At 39.0% G+C, this 24443-nt stretch overlaps 1 protein-coding gene across 3 annotated transcripts in view; it reads left to right on the top strand.

Annotated features, from left to right (window-relative positions):
• hivep3a (HIVEP zinc finger 3a) overlaps positions 1-13769 on the top strand; it is a 34916-nt gene extending 21147 nt beyond the window's left edge. For all 3 annotated transcript variants that reach the window (XM_058404907.1, XM_058404908.1, XM_058404909.1), the window contains exons 3-8: positions 1036-5059; positions 5940-6088; positions 9052-9227; positions 9696-9797; positions 9898-10517; positions 11909-13769. In XM_058404907.1, the coding sequence (XP_058260890.1) occupies positions 1418-5059; positions 5940-6088; positions 9052-9227; positions 9696-9797; positions 9898-10517; positions 11909-12472 (5253 nt within the window). In that variant the 5' untranslated portion in view covers positions 1036-1417 and the 3' untranslated portion in view covers positions 12473-13769. The remainder of the gene's footprint in view (positions 1-1035; positions 5060-5939; positions 6089-9051; positions 9228-9695; positions 9798-9897; positions 10518-11908) is intronic.
• The last annotated feature ends 10674 nt before the right edge of the window (positions 13770-24443 follow it).

Genomic DNA, 24443 nt, shown 5'->3' with positions numbered 1-24443 from the left:
TGTGAACACCGAGAATAATTTTCTCAGATACACTCCACAGCATAACAAGTCTGGAATGCACTACTGGCAATGATTTGCATTACCAGCAGGATCCCATATGGTTCCACACCTTTCCACCCCTGCAGCAAAGCGTGGGCACAGGTGCCAGCTGGTTAGTGAGGGAAGATGCTTGGATCCTGTATTTATTCGAATGAAAATAGTGAGAAAACATTTATTTCTCTCACACTTCTTCTCTACTAGGTAGGAACGCTTGTAAAATACTTTTGGTAATGTAGCTCTTAAAGGGATAAGTGGTTTACTAAATAAACCTTTTGCAACAGTTGGTAGTGGAGTGTTGGGGAAAATTCAACATTAAAAACAGGAGTAAATAAACAGTATTTGGGAGATTGAATATGTATATAGTATTCTTGTTCATATGAGTATTCATATTTTAGTTTCATAAACACAAATTAAAAATAAAACTTTTTTCTCAAACACTGAATGAAAGGAATACTGGCATTTTCATTAAGAAGGTTTTGTTAGAAAAATGAATGGGTACACATTTACTCAATGTAGGCCTACTGTCCAGTTATTATAGGGTGTTGGCTGCTTTTAGCATAGCGGTGTCACTGATATAGTGGTGTGGATGGTGTGAGTGCATCAGATGCAATAGCACTGCATGAATTTTAAAGCACTTTAAAATCACTGCAGGGTTTACAGTAGTCTAAAGCTATGAGGATGAACGAGGAATGGTGTATGGAAAAAATAGCACTAGTCCTCACTAATGGACAGTGTAGAGGGTGGTTCACATATTGTACTTGTACATATTGTACTTGTGACAGATGGGTATGAATCATTAAATGTTTGGCCTTCAAAATGTCCCTGTAGAGGTATACCTGACATTTACACTGTAACTACTAGGCTAGAGAGTGTGTATGCATTTGAGTAGCATGTGTATGCATTTGGAGTTTTGTTTCTTTCTTCTTAATTTATTTCTTAGCATACTTTATGTCCATAGATGATCTCATTTATTTCTTTATTTGTGGTGTATTTCAGAACTTCGAAGGCGACGCCATTTTGACGAAGAAGAGCTTTTGATGTTTATTCAATCCAAGGACACCAGTACCAGGAAAAACATCTATGAATGAGCTATACTAATGTTCAATATTCCATGCAAGTTACAAAACACAAAATATGACCAGCTTTGACAAGCAATGAGGATTGAAATGCTCATGTAGTTTATCACTGCATCACTTTCATCATGAATTAAATTTCATCAGTTATTCTAGGATCACTTCATTTCTTTTGCTAGTATATAGAGGTCCCAAAAACTATGTTCTTCTTTGGTCACATCGTGTCCATAATGACTCTACATTATCTAAGGTTTGTGAGGTAGTCTTCAGGTGTGGCATTCTACCAGAGGCCCTTTCCACATTTTATGGAGGTCTCACATAGACAGCTGAGCACTGGGGAGCAGTCAGGAGGTCAAGAACACCTTCATGAACCTCAATATGAATCTTGTCTCAACAACCCAAAACCAACCACAGCTCACTCCCAGCAGCAGCATGGACCATCTCATTCCAGACAGACAAAAAGACTTCGTCATGAGAGAAAGCGTCTCCGGCTTCAGAAAAGAAATGTCCAGGAAGCCGATACTTTTGAGGGAGGGAAGTCAGAATGGGCTTCTAGAGGATCTGAAGATATGGATGTTTCTGACAAATGCCCTGAGACTTCAACTTCATCAGTGTCAGTGCAACCTTCTGTGGAGACCCAAGAAAGCACACCGAAACAAAAACGTGAGCGTAAACCTCAGAAGCCAGGAAAGTATGTTTGCACCTATTGTGGCCGTGCATGTGCCAAGCCCAGTGTACTACAGAAACACATACGTTCCCACACTGGAGAAAGGCCTTACCCTTGTGCACCATGTGGTTTTTCCTTTAAGACTAAGAGTAACCTTTATAAGCACCGTAAGTCACACACACATAAGGTAAAAGCTGGCATGGCTTCAGGTAGACAGGGGCCTGACATCAGTTGTCATGATGAGCCAGTTACAGAGTCAGATGAAGACACTGGTCAGCTATCTTCATCTCTTAAAAATCGAGAGATGATATCCTCTCAAAGAAATTCTTGCACAGAAATATCCCCTGAAGGACAGTCACAGGGATTAGAATACTCTCATGCTGTCAAAAAGAGACTAGCTATGAGGCTTAGCAAAGGAAGACGAGCTCCTGTGGGCTCATCTGATGAGACCTCCTCATCATTTGGCCTAGGCAGCAAAGGCAGCACAGAATCAGGCTATTTCTCCCGTTCTGAGAGCACTGAAGTCTCTCAAGACAGTCTGCCAAACACAAGTGCCAAAAGTTATGCAGAGGTTATTCTTGGAAAATTTGGCCGTCTTGGTCATTTACATAGAACAGTTCGTCAACAGGATGAACACTCTGCAGAACAAGAGGGGAGGAGCATCCCTTTCTCAGTGCCTAAAAAGCAAGTAATTGATCACATTACCAAACTCATCACCATCAATGAAGCAGTTGTAGACACAAGCAAGATTGATAGTGTTAAACCCAGAAGGTTTTCTATTTCTAGGAGGAGCAGTGTTGAGTCCTCTCTTTCTAAAGATACAATTCTTCGCAGAGCAAAAGAGATAGACATTAGTTCAAAAAGCAGTGGGTCCATCACTCTTGGTGTCCCTTGTGAGAAATTTCAACAGCACTCCATTAATGTCAGTCAACCAGCTAATTCTTTGTCAGCTGGTCCTCTTTTAAGAAGTCACTCATTACCATCAGATGCAAGCATTGAAACCACTGCTGCCTCACAAAACTTTCGTCACAGCCAATCATTTGATGAACAGCCAGCTCAGAACAGACGGCATGGTATGCTAAGGCGCCAGCCTGCAATTGAATTACCCATTGGTGCTGAAATTACTACTGAGGAACAGCCTAGTTCCAGCTCACCATTTCATTCCTCAGTTTCCATGGTCTCTGATTGCAAGCAAAAACAGCTAGAACCTTTTGAATGTGAAGCATGTGGACTTGCTTGCAACAACTGGGAAAAATATAAAACACATAAGAACCACCACTGCCCTGCCCTGCCATCTCACCAACTTGAAATTCCTGCATGTCAAGCTGAAGAGCATGGGGCAATTCTTAAAGCTCGAGTTGGTGGCTTAGCAGTGCGGAAAAGGAGAAAGGAAGAGAGTCTAGAACTTGATGATCCTGCCTTACCATCAGCTGCCTTGGCATCTACCTTTACATCACAAGGATATATTGCAACATGTGTGAAGCCCACCGTAGAATCTGTTGCGTCAATTCAGGCACACGAGAAGGAGAACACATTAAAAGGAGTATCTGTGATACAACATACTAGTTTATTTAACAAACAAGAACCTTCGACTCACATTTACTTAAAGGAACAGACCACAAAGCCAAACTTCCGTAAGCTTGTTCGTCAGCACAATGTTCAAATACCAGAAATTCGAGTGACAGAGGAAACAAATATCAGCACAACAGTGGCACTCCATCCAGATCTGCCTGAAACTAAAGAAACAAAAAAAGTTGAAGACTTCCAGTGGCCCCAGAGAAGTGCATCACTGGCCCAGCTTCCCATTGAGAAGTTGCCACCAAAAAAGAAAAGACTTCGTCTTGCAGAAGCAACCCAGTCCTCTGGAGACTCCAGTTTTGAATCACTCTCTGTACCTCATAGTCCAAGTCAGGATACTCACCGATATAGTCATTCCACATCTGTTGAGGAATCTGGCCAAAGTGATGTTGACACAGTGTCTAGAAGGTCAAGAGCTACTCATACATTAACAATCTCAAGTACTCACAACCCTCACAGAGAAATGCAACGGTCAGCATCTGAGCAAGCACCACATATACCTCAGCAGACAAACCCCATTGTTGAGACTAGAAGTAAGTCCTTTGATTACAGCTGTTTATCCCCTGATCGAACACCTGCAGGTTGGAGGGAAAGGCGCAAATGCCTCTTGATTAAACATTCTGCTGTAAGAGAGCCAGAGGAAGAGGATCCCCCACCAAAGCCAAGTGTTAGTGTTAATCCCCCATCTCCAAATGCAAGCATTTCCCCTAGGCATAGCCCTGACACATCTCATTCCTCTGTGCCTTCTTCATTCCGTAATGTGTCTTTAAGCAATACAGTGTGCCCCACATTGTCTCATAAACCTGTTACTCCTTTAACTCCAGTGATTCAAACTGATGATCATACAGTCATGGAAAATCTGCACTGCCTGTCAGGTGCCGCAAGAGCTCATTACCACTCAGTGTCCTCAGGTCTTAAGCTTGAGATCCCCATAGAGGATGATGTTGGGCAGTCAACTGCCAGTTATCATCATTACCATCCCCATCTTGATATTACTCCAAGCCAAGAGCTTTTAAGGCCTCCTGGGATGCAGAGAGTGCCTGTTCGCCTGTATTCAGACTTACCTTACCATGCCAATTCAGTTTACACTACCATGTCACAGACAATTATTGCAGCATCTCAGGATCCTAGCTGCTCTGGTTTAAGGTTAGAATCTATAGGATCTAGGTTTGATTTTAAAGATCAACCACCAGTAGCTGAGGGTTCCAAATCCTCTAGTGCAGGGGGAAATAAACGGGTATTGTCCCCAACAAGCAGTGTGGAACTCACCCCTGATAGTCAGCAACAGAAACGAGTGAAAGAAGAGGAAGAGGACACAGACAATGCACAGAGCAATACGAGTAGTTTAATTTCTTGCAGAAAAGAAGACTCTCAGTTATGTACTACAAGTATTGTAGTCCCCATAAAGAAAGAAGAGACTTCATACACTTCTCTTGATACAAATCTTGCAATTAGCTGGTGCTATCTAAACTATGTCAAACCCAATCCGTCTGCCCAAGATGACAACCAGAACTCTGTCTATTCTACTTGGTGCATAAGTACTCGGAATCCAAACCCTCCTGGGCTAACAAGCAAAGATGTACTCTCCCTAGTGTACTGCAAGCAAAGACATACTTCTTTCACGTACACTACAGCTGCAATGCCTCCCTCCACAGTGGGAAAACCTGCAGCACCTGACACAAGGGATCACAAGGAGGCTGAGGTAAATGTAGAAACTTCAGGATTAGTACAATGTATGAGACATATGAGAAAATATTCAAAGTATTTATATATGGCCAAATGATTGTGGACACATGGCATTGTGCTTGTCTTAGTTAGTTCCCCCTACTCTGTTATAATAATCTCCATTGTTCTGGAAGGCTTTCCACTAGATTTTGGACCATGGCTGTGGTGATTTGCCTATTCAGCCACAAGAGCCAGGTCAGGTAGTGAAGAGTGATGAGTTTAAAGAAGAGGCCTCGGGCACACCCGGCATTCCATTTCTTTCCAAAGGTGTACAATGGGTTTGAGGTTAGAGCCTGTGCAGGCAAATTCAGTGGCTACAGTTTGATGAAGGCCCATTGACTGGTGTGATGGTTGGGTGTCCACAAACGTTTGGCCATATATTGTATTGTATAAGCTTGATGGCTTGTTAAAAAAATATATGAAATGTTGTGCAGGAATATAGATCCAACAAACATTCCGTGTTGATAAATTGGTACTATCGATGGTACATTTTTTGTACCTTTAGTATGTATCTTTGACCTGGAAACATGAATATAGTGTACATTTAAAATGATTTAAGGTACATAAATTGACCCCAAGGGCCACTTTTGTACCTGTATTTATTGTTTAGTGTAAAACTTTAAAATTTCAAGGTAAACTATACTGTATTTACTAAAGGTACAAAAGATATACCTTTATCAATGTCTTTCTCAGTGACAAGGAAAGGTAGAGTTTAGTATGTTTTAGGAGTGACTCTTTAGAGTCAAAATCGCTTATAATACGTTCTGCAAAATGTTGAAAGTCAATTCCCTCATCTCTGTCTCCCTGGGCACCCGGAGCAGGGTTGGTGAACTTGCCCGTGTCTCTCTCGAGTATAGGTACATGCCATACAGCCCATAGACCCAACAGAGATCCAGAAAGCTGAGCAGAGAAAGACAGAAAAGACACCAAAGGAAGAGGGAGAAGAGGAAGCACAGTCTACCTCCAAATACAATGAGATCCTCCGGGTACAAATCTGTGAAGGAGGGTAAGACACACTTCCATTATTAGGTAGTTCAACTATTATAATATATGTAGATCACTATTATGCCTTATGGTTTCTAGGTCAGTCAGACAAACAGACATACAACCCATAATTTAAACTAATATTAAGAACCTGTAAACTGATAAAGAACCTGCAACACACTTGTTTTTATGCTATCCACTGGGTGGATTCTCATAAGTGCAAAACCTCAAGATAGACTGTTTGACTAGGGTTTATATGGACTGTTCCCTTTAACCAGCAGATAAACTGATTAGTTTTTGGAATTGATCCAGATAAGATCAAGGCCACATTAAGGACTAATGTATAAATAGACTATACATCTTGGTGGTGGATGTCCCGTAAGGTCTTCTAGAGTTTTGTCATTTACAGAAATGCCGGCTGCAATGGTTTACAGGGTGATTCCGATTTTGATATGTTTTGTATAGCTAAAATCAGTTGTTTTGGCATAGCATTGCCTGAGTAGTATGGCATGAATTCATAGTACAGTAATTTTCACAAGCCTTGTACCTTTTGTTGGAGTGTTTTTCCATATTTTATAGTGCCTGCACTGTGTACCTTGGTCATGTTTGTACTTTTGTCACCAGTATTTCAGTATGCTGTGCTTGGTTGTTCATGCCCCCTCTGCTGCAGGAGATTGCTTTGCTGTCAGAGCCAACACAGACCTTCTGTTACGTGGCTTGAGCCAGGAAACTACCTAGCCTGGCGTTTACTTCCTCTCTCCTGCAAAACCCCGCAGAGCCCTGCTGATGCCAAACTGCATAAATGATTTTGGTCATTCAGCTCCAGTTGAGGACAGAGAGGCAGACGGGCACAGCTGTATTTTTAGCTAACGTTTTGGATCATTTTAGTTTTCAGTTTTTAAAGAACTGATAGAGTATTATGTAAAAATAACAGCACTGATGGGAGAAGTATCAAAGTAGATGATGAATAGCGGCGAATCTGTTGACCACTCCTGCTATTTCCTTTGTTTTAAATAATGTGCAAACATGGTCATTCTATGCTGCTCCCTATTTTGTTGCTGAAAGCTGTTCCATGATGTAGGTGTTTCTGACTGCGCCCTTGAGGTTTATGAGTTTCGCAGACAAATTGTCATGTCTGTGTATGAAAGCAGCCATCTGTGTCTTTCCCTCACAGTGAGTGCTTGCACAAAATATTCTCCACAGTGCCTTGATCTCACAATTAATGCAGACGCTGTGAGGTTGACTCATCAATCAGCCAAGCAGCAGTCTGCTCATTGTTTTCTTGAGGTCCTAAGAGCTGATAAGATGCTCAGACATTTTAATGCTCCATTTTTTCTTTTCCCAGTGTGATGTGAAAATGTTAGGGCATGTTTGTTGTGCACATAATAGTTGATGCACAGAATTAAGATAATGAAGATACTTGTTTTACATGGGATGCATGAAACTCTGCCTTGTAGGAATGTTACGAGTTCATTATTCAGAATGAACAGATAATGGGTTTTAAGCAGATATGTGTGGGAGGTGGACTATTTTGGTCTATTGTCAGTGCTTTTTTTTTTTTTTTTACCAGTAGTCTGACCTGAACACTCACTTTATTTAGCTCACTTATTTATAAAACCATGTTTCTACCATAGAGCTGCCACAGGACAGATATACTATGAGTGCTATTTGTCATCTTCACTTAATGATAATATTCTTGGAAAATCATAGAGGCGTTATACTGGGTGCTGCTTATAGGACCTCATTTAGACTAAAAGTATTATGTCCCGACTCTGTAGTAAATCTGATCAAATGTTATTAGGTGGATATTGTTGTGAGCTGTACATAACACTTTCCTGATTTTGGAAACATTTTGTTCTTTTTAAAGACAAATGAATCTAGTTAGTTAGTTAGTGTTAATGAAAAATGACTAGCTTTGCCTTTTTTATTCTTAGTGTTTCTGATTCAAATCTGTTCAGATTTGAGTACAGACACAGATCCAGGACTAAACAGATATAGATTGCATTACCATCTAATTACTACTAATTTCTTAGTTTCAGTACAGAATTACATTAAGCCTTAATTTTCTTTCCAGGAGTTTTTTTCCCCCCTCACATAAATGTTTTAGCTCCTTGGAATATTACAAGTGTAACTGTAGCTCATTTGTATACCAATGACTTTGCGTAGTCTTTTCAGGCTTTACTACATGGTAAACATTGACGTGTTTTTCAGGGCTTAAACCACTAAGTAAATAGCAGAATGACATAAAGCTAAAAGGTTTTTTAGTTCGCACACTGTTATCATTGTTATTAATAAGAAAGGTGGTGTAGTGGTCTTGTCCAGCAATTGGTAATATTTTCAGAGCAGCTGGTTTGAGGCAGGGTTTCCCTCCCTCTTTGTTGTTTGTGTTGGCATGCATACACTATGTAGACTCTGGGCGACAGTCCTGGCACCCCATGTTTAAGCTGGGAGGTGTGGGTGGCGATGGGTTTGGAATGAGGGGGGCTAATTCTTGACATTATAAATGGTTCTCTGTTTGAGGTAAAGTGGAGGCCCCATTTTGGGACTCTCTGAACACACCCACGGGTGGACACCCAGTCGGAGTTTGTGTCCGTGTGTCTACATGTCTGTGTGTAAAACGTCTTGCCCAAATATACTGGTTTCCTTTTTTAAAACAGCAGATTGTAAAAGCGGTCTGTGCAGGTGCTATAGATCTGGAGTCAAATCTACCTTAAAAAAAGTACAAGACAGTTTACACAGTATGTCTTGCGCAGTCCATAATCCCGTACTTTCAGTATGTCTACACTTCTAGTGTTTTTCACAATATAAATTGCATTTTGTGAGAACTTACTCACTAAAATGTCATATTTTAAAAGTTTACCATTGAGAAATGCCATTACGAGTATGTGTTTTAGTTTTATATGTCAGGTGATTTAATTGTTTCTATTCTACTGCGAGACCTTATTTCTTGTCCAGTGTTTTAAATGGAAAAAATTGTCATTTCAGCTACAGGTCGAGTGAGGAGTATGTGTACGTGCGGGGACGTGGGAGAGGCCGTTACGTGTGTGAGGAGTGTGGGATCCGCTGTAAAAAGCCCAGCATGCTGCGGAAACACATCAGACTACACACTGATGCTCGGCCCTACATCTGCCAACACTGCAACTTCGCTTTCAAAACCAAAGGCAATCTCTTGATTAGATTATAGCAGAAAATATCTTCTGACACCCTGCACTGCATGTATTAGTAGATGTATTAGTTGTGCCTGGGGCAGTAATTTTGGCGCTAATGCTTTCTGTACAGTACATCTCCTCGTATGCATTGTAGCCAAGCACCTGGAGGGTGAGATAATTGCACAAAATTTATTGAATAAACCTTTGCATGTGTATATATAGTATTTAATCATGATTCAAAGCGTGTTTGTGAACATTGAATGATTGTGATATTGTTAAGCATTTTACTTACAGTTTAGAAACATAAACACAAATGCAAAAATACATTCATTTACCCAACATATTTATATAATTGTTTGTTATAACTGTGTCTTATAAATATTAAATATAATGCAAATCACTGCATCACGGTAGACACTAGCTCTCTGTGTTCTTTATCGGCAACACTAATCCTGTGTATTTTTGCTGTCTACTCCACAGGGAATCTAACCAAACATATGAAGTCAAAGGCTCATGGGAAGCGTTGTCCTGAGGGGACCACTCCTGGACCTGTGCTGAGTGAGCCTGACACAGAAGAAGGAGGTGCTTATGAAACCTTTTATCTTTCACAATATCATAGCAACATCTACAAAAACAAGAAAGAACGAAAAGAAAGGAAATTCTGCTGTGCTTTTTCCTGTAGGTGGTGCTGAGGAGAGTTGTGTTGCACCAGAGGTCGCTGAGGAGCACCAGTTCTCAGATGCTGAGGACACGGATGAGGAAGAGGATGACAATGACGAAGCTGACGAGGAGACATCGCAGTCCTCTGCCTCATCTGTAAAGATATCTGTCTGCAGTAAAGGTCCAGGATGTCAGTCAGCATCAAATCCTGAAACCTCAGGGAAGACAAATCAGACACCTGAGTCCAGACAGCTGAGTCCAAACACATCTTCATATGTAGAGACCACTACTGCAGCGATGTCCTCTTCCCCAGTATGCAGTCTTTCTCCTAGCCTTTATTCATCCTCTGCTTGTCCATGTTCCCCACAGAGGGACGTGTCCCCGTTACGCTGTCTCTCTCCCCGGCTTAGCCTCTCTCCATCTCCCTGCCAGTCCTCTCTTTCCCCATCTACCCGATCTGTCTCACCTTTTTCACTAAGACACCTGTCCCCAGTTCGAGCCATTTCTCCCATATGTCCCAAGTCTCCAAGCAGTCCACAAAGCTCCAGTTTCGGAGCTAGTGTGACCGTTCAACAGAGGGCCTGCAGACACCAAGATTTAATAAAGTCTTCAACTAATACAGTCAATTCCAAGGGCAAGCTGGTGAGTTTTATTAGTGCATGTGTATTTTGGCTTCTTGTCTTTCCTACTGTTTAACCAGGACAGCATGTGGTATTTATCCAGGGAGCAAAGTTGAACTTTAACAGTCATGTGATGTACTGTAATACTAAGATCACCATATCCTTATCCACCAAATCCACCATACCCACCATAACCATATAACGCTTACAGCATGCTGCTCTCAGGTATAAATGACCAAATCCTGCAGACGGGTGACAAATTAAAGGAAAAGTAGTGACAGTATAAGGCATTTTGCTATCATGGTTTGGGTGTTTGGTGCCTTTAAAGGGAAATGCTCTGAGTGATCACCTTTATCCTATACCGATGACAGCCTCTTCAAGGATGATTCGTGCCCAACCTCTGGGAATTGACTGATGAGTGATGTAAACGAAAATGTCTAGTATTTCATGTGAAATGGCCTTCACAGTCATCCATTCCATGCTTAATTGAACAATAAGTGATTTGGGACTGATTTGTAAGATTGCAGCACCAACTGAGGACATTTCTTGGTATTAAATCTATGCCAAGGTTCACTGAAACTGTTCTAGTGGCTTGTCATTGCTGAACACCTTAGTAAGATAAATTATGTTGGATTTTTTCCTTTAATTTGTCATTTACCGTGAATGCCATTTATGTAACATGCACCTTAGGTTAAAAGGAAACTTGATTTCATCTCACTGGAATTCTGAACAGTATACTGTATATATAGAGCTGTGATCTACTTGACTTGATCTGTCAGTTATACCTATACTAGACGTTTTGCTTTCAGTATACATTTAGGCATACCTAGTTTTGCTCAACTCATTAAAATTGATCTCAACCATACATTGTTTATATTTTATTCTGTATAAGTTATATTACTTTGCTCAGTATTGGCTTTAACCAGCAAGGGTACATGGATAAAGAGATGTCCATGTTTCCATCTTTGGCCAAGTTTATTTTATCCCCATATAGTTTGGCAATTTTTATTTGTGCACACAGCAAATTCTGGGCTACGTAGCCAAATCTATCCAAGCCAGACATTCCAAAACAAATACCCTGATACCAAAAGTACACAAACTGTTATTTTGGACTCATGCCTTTATTAAGAAAGCAGGTTATTGCTCTTTACATAAAATTAATGCCAAACCCAAACACCTGTGTGTTTAGCTTCTGTTAGTATGACAAAGTGGGTTTGGACTTAAGCTGTACTTGCGTTTCTAAGATTAAATCCTTGGTATTTACTTAATGTATCTTTGCAGATATAAATAACGTTTCCTTTACCTGAAATAAAGACGACAGCTGTTTTCGGTTCTATCAAAATAGCAGTGGTGAAGCAAAACCAGCCTGATATAGCTTTTTGACTCACAAATGCCCTTCTGTATGCCTTCCAGGAGAAGACGAGTAGAGCTCAGATGAGAGAGCATCAGGCTGAGCTGCTCTTCTTCAGGCATGGGCAGGCCAGGGAAGGCCAAAGAGTGCTCAGCCACCTGCCTCTGCATTCTCAGCCTCAGACTCCAAGCTCCAGTCTCAGCCTCATGATCCCCATAGGTGGGATCCAGATGGTTCAGATTCCTACAATCAGCTCTGGTCTGCACGTGAACCGGTCAAAACTGACCCCCAGCGTGACCCATGCAGACTTAGCTGAGATTGGCAAGGAGGAAAAAACAAGTTCCTCAGACGACTTAATACAATACGGGTCTGCCCCTGGAGGACAAAACCAGGAAACCGAAGAACCGGGTGATAAAAAAAGTGATGCTCCGAGTGCACCCTTGACGACCTGGAAGTGTATATCTCAAAGAAAAGAGAGAAAGCGCTTGGAAAGAAAGCCCACACACGTCCACAAAAGTGCTACAATCAAGCAGCCGTCTACAGATAACGACGCGACACCCAAGAGCACTTGGAAGGAAAAGGCTTCTAGAGCATCAGAGAGAACTCTATCAGAGAGAAGACTCTAGTTCCAGTGGCTAAGCCGGACCAAACACAACCAAGATGGGCAGAATCGTTGAACATCTCCGGATATAGGAAATCTGAGCATTTAGAAATGGAGATTCAGTGTACAGTTATTGTGTAGATATGTAGATGCAACACATATATCTGTATGTATATTGTTCTCTATCTGTATTCTAGACTCATTTCTATCTATAATTTATATACACTGTAAAAAAACAAAACAATGTATGGTTTATATTGATTTATATATATGACCTTATATGGCTTTGGAATTTGTATTTTATGTGTTTGTATCATTTCTAAACGCGATTTCTCACTAGAATATGAAACTCAGCTAAATGGTTGTGTCCATCAAACTTTTTTGATATCCATTGTGAACACGGTAGACTCCATACACACAATTAACCAAAACCACTCAACTTTTCAGTATCCTTTTTTTTTTTTTCTTTCTTACATTGATGTAATAAGTAGTGTTGCTGGGTTCCATATGAGAAGAGTCTGTATAGTATTTTCTTAATCGTGCTGTATTTGGATATGGAAAGTACTTTCCCATGTATTCTGTTAATCAATCAATGGCAGAAAAGCTTTTAGTAACATGAAATGAGGTAATAAGAATTATATGCATATACGATAAATATTTAAAGCTTATAGCATGGATTTATTGTCCGCTGTGTTTTCTTTCTATCATTTCCTATTCGATTAGAGAAAAATATGCAGATAATGTATCCTCTTACATGTTTACCTGGTACTCATTGTCAGAAGAGCTATGATTGTATTTAAGCAAAGATTACTTTAACTGGGCTACTCCTTTTCTTTTCTTTTCTTTTTTGGCTGACGGTGTTGTTTGGACTTTATCGCACCACTGAGTGCCTCTATGAAGAACTGTACAAAATACCTGCAGTTTAAAGTAGCTTGTGTTACATATACACACACTGGCACCAGACTGACAGCTAGCTAGCTATGTTTTTTTGTTTTTGTTTTTGTTTTTTTTTATAATCTATAGCCTCTTTGAGAATTGTTTCTAGTACACACGTTTTTTTCGGGGGGGGAAAAATTCACATGTTTAAATCAGAAACTGTCTGACTTCTAACTTCTTTTCAATTGAACATCTCATCATGTAGCTAGCCTTGATGAAATATTGGGTGCCTATAAGCAGCTGCATTACTGTTACTGGCGAAATTGGTAAGCAATAAAACAATTTTGAAAAATATGTATTAAATTGGGTACTGTCTGAAATGTTCGATATTCCATTATTACTCAAAATGAAATGATAATAATAAAAAAAAGATATATATATAAGAATGGAAAGTTTTGGGGTGTTTTTCCTTCTTCATGCGCCAGGTGTCAGCATTGAGTCATGTATCTTATTGGGAAAGATTGTCAAAAACTATATAGTATAGTATAGGATAGTATAGTATAGTATTTTTTTAATATATTTCCTTTATATCATCTTCATTATTGTTGTTATTTATAACCATGAAAGAAACGGAAGCTTCAATCGTCCAGTTGACAATCTGGAAACAAATATCCTGAGAAGAACAGAGGGAAGACATTTGGAAATGGAAGTCCACTGAACTTGATATCATGTTTGTGGAACCAGTTTCCCCACACTGAACATTATCATCCTAGACGTAGTCATAATAACTTGGGTAAATCAAATCAATAGCCATTATATTAGGAATACTCATGGTCAGCAATAATGCTTTATTCCTTGTTTGTGCAAACTGTGATGATTCACTTCGGTTCAAATCCTCCAGCGTGTCATTGGATCACAGGCTTTTGTAGAAGACGTAAAGAAAATCTGACCTTTTGTTCAAAGCCGTTAACAATGCTAAATATCATACCCAAGAGGAATCTCTAGGAAAGTGGAAAAAAAGTGCAGAATCTTTAAGATTCTTTTTTAGTTTGAAAAAAATCCCTGATTTTCAGATAATTGAGATGAGATAAGATAAGATAAGACACGACAAGAAAAGGCGAGATAAGATAAGATAGGATAGGATAGGATAGGATAAGATGGGATAGGATAGGATAGGATAGGATAGGATAGGATAGGATAGGATAAGACAAGATAAGATAAGATAAGACAAGATAAGATAAGATAGGATCGGATAGGATAAGACAAGATAAGACAAGACAAGACAAGATAAGACATGACAAGAAAAGGCGAGATAAGATAAGATAGGATAGGATAGGATAAGATGGGATAGGATAAGACAAGATAGGATAGGATAAGACAAGATAGGATAGGATAGGATAAGATAAGATAAGATAAGATAAGATAAGATAAGATAAGATAAGATAAGATAAGATAAGATAAGGTCAACCTTTATTCGTCCCACAGTGGGAAATTTCCATGTTACGGCAGCAAGAAAAAAAAAAGAAAAAATGTGCAAATATGAAGCAGAGATTAAAAATAAAATCTATATAAATATAGAAGAAAATAAAATAACAATAATAATTATTTCACAAACAAACAATTGCACTAGGTTATTGCACATCTTATAATGTTGTTATTGGACAAAATTAAAATGATTGTAATTGTACAGTTTTAAAAAAAAATATATCACGCACAGCAATGTGCGTTATGATGACAGGTTATTTCACAGTTATAACACAGTATTAAAAAAAAATCAGCATCAACAATTCAGTGTGATCTCAGACTTTTGGACCCCGCTGTATGTGGTAACTGCATGGTAGACTCAGTATAGATAATAATTCTGAAATAACCATAACTTGTCAGTATACCTTTATATTTTCACCTGAAATTTAAAAACTTTAAGAAGGAGCATATTCCTTTTTTTGTGCTCTAGATGTCAGTATTGAGCCGTGTATATACATAAAAAAAAGATTTCTCACGATGTTAGAGGCAGAATGTCAAAGCAGATCACATATTTTCTTCTAAATTTAATGCAATTAAAAGAGTTTTTTAGTTTTAGCATACACCCTTATCCAGAGCATCTTACATTCATCTCTTTTCTTAATAGACAAGAGAGCATTAAGGGCGTGGCAGCATGGTGGTCCTGGGCTTCGAACCCACAACCTTCCAATCAGTAGTCCAACAATGTAGCCACTGAGCTAGCACTTCCCTTTATTATTATTATTACTATTATTATTAGTAGTAGTACTAGTAATAATAATAATAATAATAATAATAATAATAATAATAATAATAATAATAATAATAATATAATGTCGGTGTTACATCAGTTTAAATCAGCACTTTAAGAGATCCTTGGATGATTTATTTAACAGTAAAGGTCATGTTATTTTATTCATAAGCCTAGTTTACCATTGTTACCCTGCCTATTAGAACCTCCTTTAGAAAATCAAATCTGTCCTGCGAATCATTCCATCAAGCTGTACAATAGATAGAGTTCCCGAGTGATAACGCATCATCAGGCTCCATAAAGATCATGACTAATAATATTTTAAGTCTAACTTTCACGAACTAGAAATAAACATCACTATGGCATTTCTGTGGCTCGTCTAATTGGGAGTGACACTTTCTAAGCGTCTCTTCATGCATGACCGGTTTGTGTTCAGCTGACCGCAGAGAACTGAGCTTACACATCTGCACTTACCTTCCAGACTCCTTTCTGTAAATCAACACCCTTCTCGGCAATGCTTTCTTAGTAGGTAAAACAAATACCATAAATAATATATTTTAAAAATCTTATTTATATGTATATGTATTTTTTTTTTTAAAAAATTGAAATAATTTTATTAGGGTAGAAAGTATATATGTAGAATTTTCAGGCATTTCTGTTCACCTTTAACATACACCTACATACATCATTCTTTAAGTTTATTGTATATTTCAACAGCATACTGCATTACATGCCATTTCCATATAAGAGGACAGTTTAAAAGCCTAAGCTTCTCTCTCTCTCTCTCTCTCTCTCTCACCCTTACAAAGTGCACACAATGAATACATGCAAACTCCTATTAGGCACCGATGATGGCTTTTTCTTCATCATATATGGCTTCATATAAATGTAAATGTAATGTTGATATTGTACAGTGTTTGTGTATGTAGTGTGAGGAGGAATTCAAGGTGAGGCATGGGAGTGTGTGTCTGTTAATTCTCACTGCTCTGAGGTCAAAAAAACACTATCAGGTGTTTTTTTGTTGTTGTTTTTTAAAGAAACTAGTAAATTGCTAGTTACATGTTAAAAGCCTAGTTAAAAGCAATACAAGAATTAAGTGAATGAATACAAACATGCCTCAAATATACCAGAACAGCTATTATGGAGATCATTCTTGTTTTTCTTATCGACAGCTAATCCTCAACAATGAATAACACAACAATTCTTCGTACATGTTCTGACAGAAATGTCATGTTTTTGTTGCTGGCGACAAAAAAATATTTCCCCCTTCAATTAAGATATGCATGCCTCTCTTGCCAGTCATCATAGCCTCTCCCAAACCGATGGAAAAAGGAGTGCACTCATTGTTGTCTTATTTGTCACAGAGCAAAGTGCTTTTTGAGCAACACAATCTCCATTTCACACACAATCTCCATCTCCTATTGTACCCACCCGGCCACACCTCCTGCCCCTCTGCAATGACGCTCTTTTCGCCCACCACATGCGACGGCCCTGTTGTTCAACACTGCTTCAGGGAGTTTCAGCATTACAGTGAATGCATTAATAGAGAGAAAAATCTGTAACAGTGACATACCTATGCCATCCCAATCTTGTGCAAATTGTGTGTGAAAGGTATGAGGTTCACTCAGTCATCACAAGTGCACTAGATACAACAAACATCCAAACAACAGGTAGAGAAGAAGCCCTGCAGGAAAGATTCTGAAAAGAGGTATTAAAAACCCACACCAACCCATGCACGCAAGGACGAACTGGGCTAATTTTCACCGTTGTACAGGAAACAAAACACAATTTCTGCACTAAAAGATTATTATTTTATACTACTGCAGACCCAAGAGCAGAACCCTGAAAGAATTCCCTACTAACACAGATCGCAGAGCCAAGATCTGAACTACTTTACACCCCAATATACATAGCAACCCGGATCATTAAACAAAGCCAAGCCAAATATCTGACAGGCAACGTGAAACCTCAGGTCTCTATTTATAGTCTGTAAATAGAGTATACGAACTGGCTGAAATATCACCTTATTGTCAGAGATAGAAAGAAGAGACAGATCCAGAGTGATCCATAGGCTCAGTGCCCACAGTCTATTCATCCAAAAGTGCAAGCAGACAGACGGGAGACTGTCTATGAATGTTTACACATTGTTCAAAATGGAAATTTGAGAAAACAAATGCACTTCCTGCTCTACTATTAATAAGAAAAAAAACACATCCAGGCATATAGAAAAACCAAACAAACAAAAGTCTTTCATTACCCCTTATATTTGAATGAATAATCTTGACCTTTACTGGAAACAAGTTCTGCAAATATTACAACAAATGTCCTTTTAGGACGACGCAAAATGTAATAAACTTCATATATTAATATACAATAAAAAACATCTCACCGCTTCAGAGACACCGCTTCCTCTCCTATCAAACACACTGTACCATCCTGTCCCCAGTCCTTTTAGTTATTTTTGTTGTCTTTTATTATTAGTATTGCTACTGCTGATATTTTCTGTTGTCAATATTCGTGTTTATTGTCTTTGGAAAAATAAATTCATTTTTCAGCCCAGACATTTCCCCTCCTGATGGCCAGAGGGCACCCATCATGACGAACCCCTTCAGTCAGCTCACCCATTTCCTGTTTATTCCCCTTTAAAGCTATTTTACCCTTAGCAAGCTATTTTGTGTATGACCCTTTGGCATGATTGTGTTTCTTGCCTTTTGCCTAGTCCTTGTTATTGTGCTGCTACTTTTGAATATTTTTTTCTATCGTACCCTTTATGACTACTGGTAGGACTGTCTATTTTTGCATTTATTTGCCCTCATCTTTTTGTTTATGACCTTGTACTCTTCTGACTTTTATTCTGGCTCTACCTGTGCCTGAGACCAGTGTGTTACAATTAAATTAAAGACAATAAAGCTTGTCTTTTTTGTCCTCAAAGAACATCCTCCAGTTACATGGTTTTGACATTCAGTGACTCCAAAAAATGCAGGTTTTGTTATGTAAAGAATCAACTATGATAAATCATGTAAGATCTTTTTTTTTACCTTAGCAAACAAATCATTTAAGCAAAAACTTTACAATTACCCCTGTCAACTCTGCTAAAATACCTTTGGATTTGTAATACAGCACACACACACACACACACACACCTGGCCAAATCAACTATTTGGTAAATTCCTAAAAAGAAAGGAATGCACTGGTGAGCTCAGGAACACTGAAAGTCCTGGAAACCCATGAAGAACAACAAGGGTGGATATCAAGAGAATTCTTTACCTGGTAAAGAAAGTCCTCTTTTCAACCATTAACCAGATCAGAGAGACCTTCCAACAGGTAGCCTTATCAACAATAACTCAACAAACAAGAGAAGACTTTACTGGAGTAAATAAAGTGAGTTCACCACAAGATCTAAACCATTGGTAAATCTCAAATGCAGGAAAACTAGCTTGTCAAAATGGCAAAAACATTAAATAAATCCTGTCCTGGGACAACGACCAATGGGAAAAAAACCACTTGCATCAGAATGATGTGAAGAGAGGTGTATGGAGAAGAGAAGGAACTGCTCAGGAACTGAAGCTTACAACCTAATCCTATGATTTGGACATGTATGGCTGTATTATCTGCTCAGATTCAGCCAAACTCATTGGACAGTGCTTCAAAGCGCAGATAGATGATAACCTGAAGTATACTTTGTAAGCAATCCAAGATTTTTTAAGGCAAAGACATGGAATATTTTGTAATGGCCAAGTCAGTCATGTGACCTGAATCCAATTGAGCCCGCACTTTGCTGATGGTCACCTGGCAGATCACTACTGAGGAAGAAACCAGGCATATATTAATGTCTATGGGTTCCATACTTCAGACAGTCATTGATGCAATGGATTTGAAACCAAATATAATAGATGAGATTATTTAATTAAGGAATGTAAGTTTGTCCAATTACTTATAGTCCTTTAAAAAGTGAGGATGTGGGGGATAACGTACTGTAAATGATTTTGTCTTGCTCTGTCTTGGGCACTTGCTTCTATTGTCTTCAAAACTTGCCAATACTGGTTCTTCATCATCATCGTAATCAACATAAGCAAAGCACCTTAGGGTATTTCCAGATGATCCACACACTACACCTACTATCATTTACTCTTGGTCTGCTAAAACCATCCTTGGAAACTGTGGAAACAATTCTTGCTCTAGCTCCACCCTGGCCCACTCTCCTGATCATCAGTTTCACCTTGTAATGGAAGTTTCCTGTTTGGATTATCCAGTTCCAGCCCTGCCTTCGCATCTATTCCCTCCCCACAGTCGTTGTTGTCACTCTCTATTTAAACAGCTTCAATTTTATTTCTTCTGCTTTTAGATTAACCTCTGAGTTGTTGAATTTTACACATATGTGTATATATATAGCACCTTTGAGTCATGATTCACTGTATTATCTATCCAGTATTGATTTTTCCAATGAAGAGAGCTGCAAGTTTGTAGGTCATGCTGTATGGTGCTCAACAAAACCAATACCTCTTTACTGTCTTGGAAATGGCTTCATTCAAGGAAAGGTGAATGTGGGAAAGCACCAAAAAGCTTCCTGCAGTTTGCGAATAATCGGATGGTGTAAAGTCTGGAAGACTCTCAGTCATCCAGGTGTGTTCGGAAAGCTGAGTCATGTCCACTTGACTTCTTTCTAGTTAGATTGAAACTTGGATGAGTAGTGAAAAGTTTCAGTTTAACTATAAAGAGGCCCAGTTGACTTTGGAGAGAGCTTTCTATGACCTAATTCCAAAAAAAACCCCCAACTGCATCCGTTATGATAAAATGATGGCAGTAGTATATACTAGAAGTATAATGACTCTACCATGAAGAGAATGTTCTGATTTATTATTTCAGCACCTTCACTGGTTTGTTTTTCTTCAGCTGCCATATCTGCAGTGTTCCCAGTTCTGGGCTATGCTGTCCCTGTTTTGCCAGTCCCATTAGCTTCCATAATCATGCAAATTAGTACATGATCCTGTCTAGACTGTGTTGTCCTTAGAACCCTGTTCCTTATGCTATTTTTAAATGCTCATTATATTCCATATATGGCTCTTTATAGAGTAAGCCATACCACCCAACTCTACATACCACAAAGCCCATAGATCCAGCATATGTAGCAATCTATTATCTGCTCCTGCCTGTCGCTACCCCAACGTCTCCTAAATCTAATTAAAGACAAGATCTCTGTCCTTATAGCCCTTGACATTAGAGCCCCACCTGTTATTCCTGATAGTACAACACAGTTCAGCGAATCTCTTGTTTCCTGTTAGTTTTCATTTCACCCCTGTATTTAATTTATTATGTCTTTCTGATTTTGGTTATGTAGTTCATGTTTAGCATGCTAAGCCATGTTTGCTAGTTGACTGAATATGCTATATTCCATGCATTTGCCCTATTGTCAAGGTTTCTGTTTTAATACGTGGATACACCACTGATATGTTTCTTTTGTTCTTTGTTTTGCACGACCTTTTGACTTCTTGCAGACGTTATGTACACATAGCTCAGACATCTTAAGTCTTTTTACAACATTTTTGATTTCTTGTGGTAAAACACTGTCTTCACTGTCTCTGTTTCAATGTTTTATTTCTTTCTTCATAGCTAATTCATTGGCTTTGTTGATATGTCACCTTTTAACTTATTTAAGTAATAGTCTTTCAATGATTGTTAGGTTATTGGTTTGCCATGCACATATTATGTCTGGAACACTACCAAATTTATTCAAATTCAGCGGTAATTCTGGCAAAACCAATTTTGCTTTTGCTACTAAATGTAAATTCACAGCAAGTTTATTAAATTTGTACGAATTTTTACCATTCAACTACTCAAAAATGTTCATCTATGCAGAATAAACCAGCAAAGCGATGCTGAAGCATGTGATGACATGCAGATGAGTGTAGGTGCTGCCGTTCATCAGGCGTGGAAGGTGTGGAAAAACAATGCTATGTAGGTGTTTCCTGTAGCCAGTGGCCACAGGCCAAGGAGGTGATCAGAGACTTGGCCACAGATTACAGCTCTTCTTAGGGGATCCCCAGCAATACCAATCCTTGTAAGATGCCAGAACCACATCATTTGTTCTTGTCAAATCAGAGCAGCATCCCTTTCTTTTCTACAAATGGTACCAAATGAATACAACCTCCAAACTACAGGGATGTTACTTCTAGCACCCCATATAATACAACTTTCCAATCTTGAAATTATGTAAAAAAACACACAAGAGTGAAAATAACATACACCCTGCCATGGTTTCATCTTATGACCAAGAATGCGGCCACAACACTCTCTATACTCATGCAGATACAGGACTACACATAATCTTCCGAATTGCTAAGGTACACCATCATAGACTGAATCCCCTTAACACATGTAGTCTGAAAGGTCCAATTTCCACTCATGACCTGACCATAATTTTGCCAATCCATAAGTCTATAAGCCATATACTATGGCTTCTCCAAACTCCATACCTTTCATGAGCTTTTTATTTTCATCTCTGGAATTGCTTTTGCTGGGGTTACTCCCTTATGAAGCACTGATAACCTTTCAATTTCTTGCAGTCCGTTGAAAGGTGGGAGATAAATTTATCTATCACTGAAGATTCCTAATAGATGCTCCAAAGCAACCTGGAAGACAGTCCTGGGTTTAAGTGGTGAACAGTTGACGGATCTGCCTTTTGTCTTACCCGAGTGTTGAAAACATACAGCTTCATATCTGATGCAACAGCAATCACTGACTTTTGCCCAAGGTGCTCTAGTACCACATGCATGTTTAAGAAAACATGTAGTGACATTCCACGGCTTGCACAGGAGTCTAATTACATGTCATTACTCAGGTTCATACATGGAAAGGCCCTTCTTCAAACTCACACTCATTTCAAGTGTCTTCATACTTATCTCAAAGAAGCAACCCTCAAGTCCTCTTGGAAATACTCCAACTTTGGAACTACTTTGTATCTCTACACCTGCCTATAACCTATAAGTAATCCAGAGTACGAAGGGTACCACCCCCAAATAAGAAGTTTGGTACTGTTGCCCATACTCTGTGTGCATGTAAGGCCAAGAATATCTATTCCATACCTTTCCACCTCACACACTAACTCAGTCTCTTTCCCCACCAGCAAAGTCCACATGCCCATAGCCAGCCATGATAAACTGTGCCCTGTGGTCTTGATCCAGAAAAATAAATAATAATGAATTTTACATACAGGATGAACATGGAAGGATGATAAAATCATTATGGTTCAGTATATCAGAAAAAAAAATATAATATTGATTAATGGATATATTAGGAGTGATCTGAAATGGAAGTTATTATTATGATATACTTGTGTCAGCTTTTTGTAATGAAAAAATATCTAATTTCTGTGTGTTAATAGGTCATCCTTGAACTGTTCCAGAATATGGCATAAATAAAAATAAATAAATGCAGTTTCCTGTAAAAAGCATATTCGAAAACAAATAAATAATTAAAAAGATATTAATTTGCCAGTTGGTTTCTTGCTTAATAGTTAATTTTAATGAATTAAATGGTTAACATAATGGACTATTTACAGTGCTCTTTTTTATTCCCTTTATTAGTGATATCAGTATTTAGGAGCTTCACACACCTCAGAACTGAGTACAAACGGTAAAAGATCTGTTCATGCTAGGTGTTTTAAGAAAAGCAAAGAAATAAGTACACACCTGGAGAAAGTAATCTCAGTCAACTGACACTTGGAAAAAAATAATAAAAAAATGCAAAAAGACAAACGTTAGAGCTTACCTATGGGGTAAGTGACTCAAGATTCCTGTTGTTGAAGTGGGAATTACCTTGAAACTCCCAGTGAGTCAGAATACCCACTATAGTTTCTTTTCAGATCGAAAACCGTTGGGTCCACCTGTTTATGCTGGAAATGAATGGTTGGCATGAAAAGAAAGAAGATACATCAAATACTGTCAAAAGAACAGTGAAAATGCCTCAGTGTCACCGCAGGTGTAGCTCATTGTTTTTTACATAAATCACATGCAGCTGATTTTTCGGAGACAAAAGAAAAGAATTTCCGCTTGTACAGGGTGCCTAAAAAGTCAGGTGTAACGCTACATACACTTCATTTTGTGATTATTTACAGCATATGCTCTATGTTTTAACCCTAACACTCTATATTTTTTTAACCACTGTATTATGATTTCCCACATCGACATACACTATATTGCCAAAAGTATTCGCTCACCTGCCTTGACTCGCATATGAACTTAAGTGACATCCCATTCCTAATCCATAGGGTTCAATATGACGTCAGTCCACCCTTTGCAGCTATAACAGCTTCAACTCTTCTGGGAAGACTGTCCACAAGGTTTAGGAGTGTGTTTATGGGAATTTTTGACCATTCTTCCAGAAGCGCATTTGTGAGGTCACACACTGATGTTGGACGAGAAGGCCTGGCTCACAGTCTCCGCTCTAATTCATCCCAAAGGTGTTCTATCGGGTTGAGGTCAGGACTCTGTGCAGGCCAGTCAAGTTCCTCCACACCAGACTCTGTCATCCATGTCTTTATGGACCTTGCTTTGTGCACTGGTGCACAGTCATGTTGGAAGAGGAAGGGGCCAGCTCCAAACTGTTCCCACAAAGTTGGGAGCATGGAATTGTCCAAAATGTCTTGGTATGCTGAAGCATTCAGAGTTCCTTTCACTGGAACTAAGGGGCCAAGCCTAGCTCCTGAAAAACAACCCCACACCATAATCCCCCCTCCACCAAACTTTACACTTGGCACAATGCAGTCAGACAAGTACCGTTCTCCTGGCAACCGCCAAACCCAGAGTCGTCCATCAGATTGCCAGATGGAGAAGCGTGATTCGTCACTCCAGAGAACGCGTCTCCACTGCTC

Source organism: Hemibagrus wyckioides, linkage group LG12 (assembly GCF_019097595.1).
Source record: "Hemibagrus wyckioides isolate EC202008001 linkage group LG12, SWU_Hwy_1.0, whole genome shotgun sequence".
Taxonomy (NCBI): domain Eukaryota; kingdom Metazoa; phylum Chordata; class Actinopteri; order Siluriformes; family Bagridae; genus Hemibagrus; species Hemibagrus wyckioides.
This window is presented reverse-complemented; position numbering and strand designations above follow the sequence as displayed.